The sequence below is a fragment of the Phaseolus vulgaris genome, chromosome 3, assembly GCF_000499845.2.
Source record: "Phaseolus vulgaris cultivar G19833 chromosome 3, P. vulgaris v2.0, whole genome shotgun sequence".
NCBI classification, from domain to species: Eukaryota; Viridiplantae; Streptophyta; class Magnoliopsida; order Fabales; family Fabaceae; genus Phaseolus; species Phaseolus vulgaris.
In genome coordinates this window covers 26002485-26003852 of record NC_023757.2, presented here as the reverse complement: position 1 = coordinate 26003852, position 1368 = coordinate 26002485, and the positions used below count along the sequence as shown (strand labels likewise).

At 54.5% G+C, this 1368-nt stretch overlaps 1 protein-coding gene across 1 annotated transcript; it reads left to right on the top strand.

Annotated features, from left to right (window-relative positions):
• The first annotated feature begins 271 nt into the window (after positions 1 to 271).
• On the top strand, positions 272 to 922 carry LOC137839444 (uncharacterized). The gene has a single exon (XM_068648559.1). It carries the CDS (start codon positions 272 to 274, stop codon positions 920 to 922), a length of 651 nt encoding a protein of 216 aa, XP_068504660.1.
• The last annotated feature ends 446 nt before the right edge of the window (positions 923 to 1368 follow it).

Here is a 1368-nt window from a genome sequence, read left to right as displayed (position 1 = left end):
ATGAGGAGCTCAACAGGGTCAACGAAGAGATGCGTAAAGCTCTCCAAGAGCGGGAGGAGCGTGCGGTCGGGGACAGATCTGCACCCCCATCCCCACCGCGTAGCTTTCCCATGTCATTTTCTCAAGAGATCATGGACTCGGTGGTCCCGGCCAATACGGTGGCGGTGAAGGCGTCTTTCACCGGTGTGGAGGACCCTGAGGCTCATCTCACGGCGTTCCACACCCAGATGATGCTCTCGGGGGGTCGGACGCGGTCTACTGTAAGGTGTTCATGAGCACTCTCAGTGGGACAGCGCTGGACTGGTTCGTCAGTTTGCCTACTGGCCACATTACCACGTTTCAGCAGTTTTCCAAGATGTTTGTTGAGCAGTATATAGTGAGCAAGGCACCACCGTTGGTGTCTTACGACCTGTTCGATGTGAGGCAGTACCAAGGGGAGTCCCTGAAGGATTTCCTGAACAGATTCGGAGCTCAGATAGTCTGCTTGCCAGGTAAAGACGAGGAAATGTTTGTACATGCCTTCAAGAAGGGTGTGTTGCCCGAACCCTTTAGTGAATCGCTTATCAAGAGTCACCCCGCCACGTTTGCTGAAATCCGGCAACGTGTCGTGGCTCACATCGCCGCTGAAAGCGAAGTCTCCGAGAAAAGGGGAAACGTGGCCCCAGCTAAGCCGCGCATCCAGACAAGGGTCCAGCCACAGAGGGTAATGGAGGCAGCGGTGGGGAAGAGGGACCAAAGGATGCGTCATCCTTATGACCCTAAGAAGAATAAGGGGAAGGGGCCGGGGCGGCCCAGAGAGACTAATCGCCCGCCAAGGTATGAGTTCGTAATGGGGTTGGCCGATCTGATCGCCATCCCGAATATTGCTGTCAGGCTCAAGGTGCCTGAGAAGACAATGGAAAAGGTTTTGGGTCCAAACTAGACGCGTGGTGTGAGTTCCACAAGAGCTTTGGCCACTCTATCAACTCGTGTTTGGCTTTGGGATATCAACTCGCCGAGTTGGTCAAGTGTGGATTCTTGAAAGATTACTTGCTGGAAAAGCAAGCGGGCCAATCAACAGGTCCCCAACCGGCGGGCAATGAAGGACAGCAGCACGAGGTGCCCATTCACGGTGAGATCCACACCATAGCTGGTGGATTCTCAGGTGGAGGGTGTACTGCATCGCAGCGCAAGAAGTACGCAAGGTCGGTGATGTCGGTGGAAGTTTTTTAGGATCACTCACCAGACGTGGACATCACATTCACCAAAGGAGACCTTAGGGATGTTGTGCCTCACGACAACGACCCTATTGTGATCTCGCTTGTCACGGCAGGAAGGACTGTCCACCGGGTGCTGGTCGACCAAGGAAGCTCGGCAGATGTGATGTTT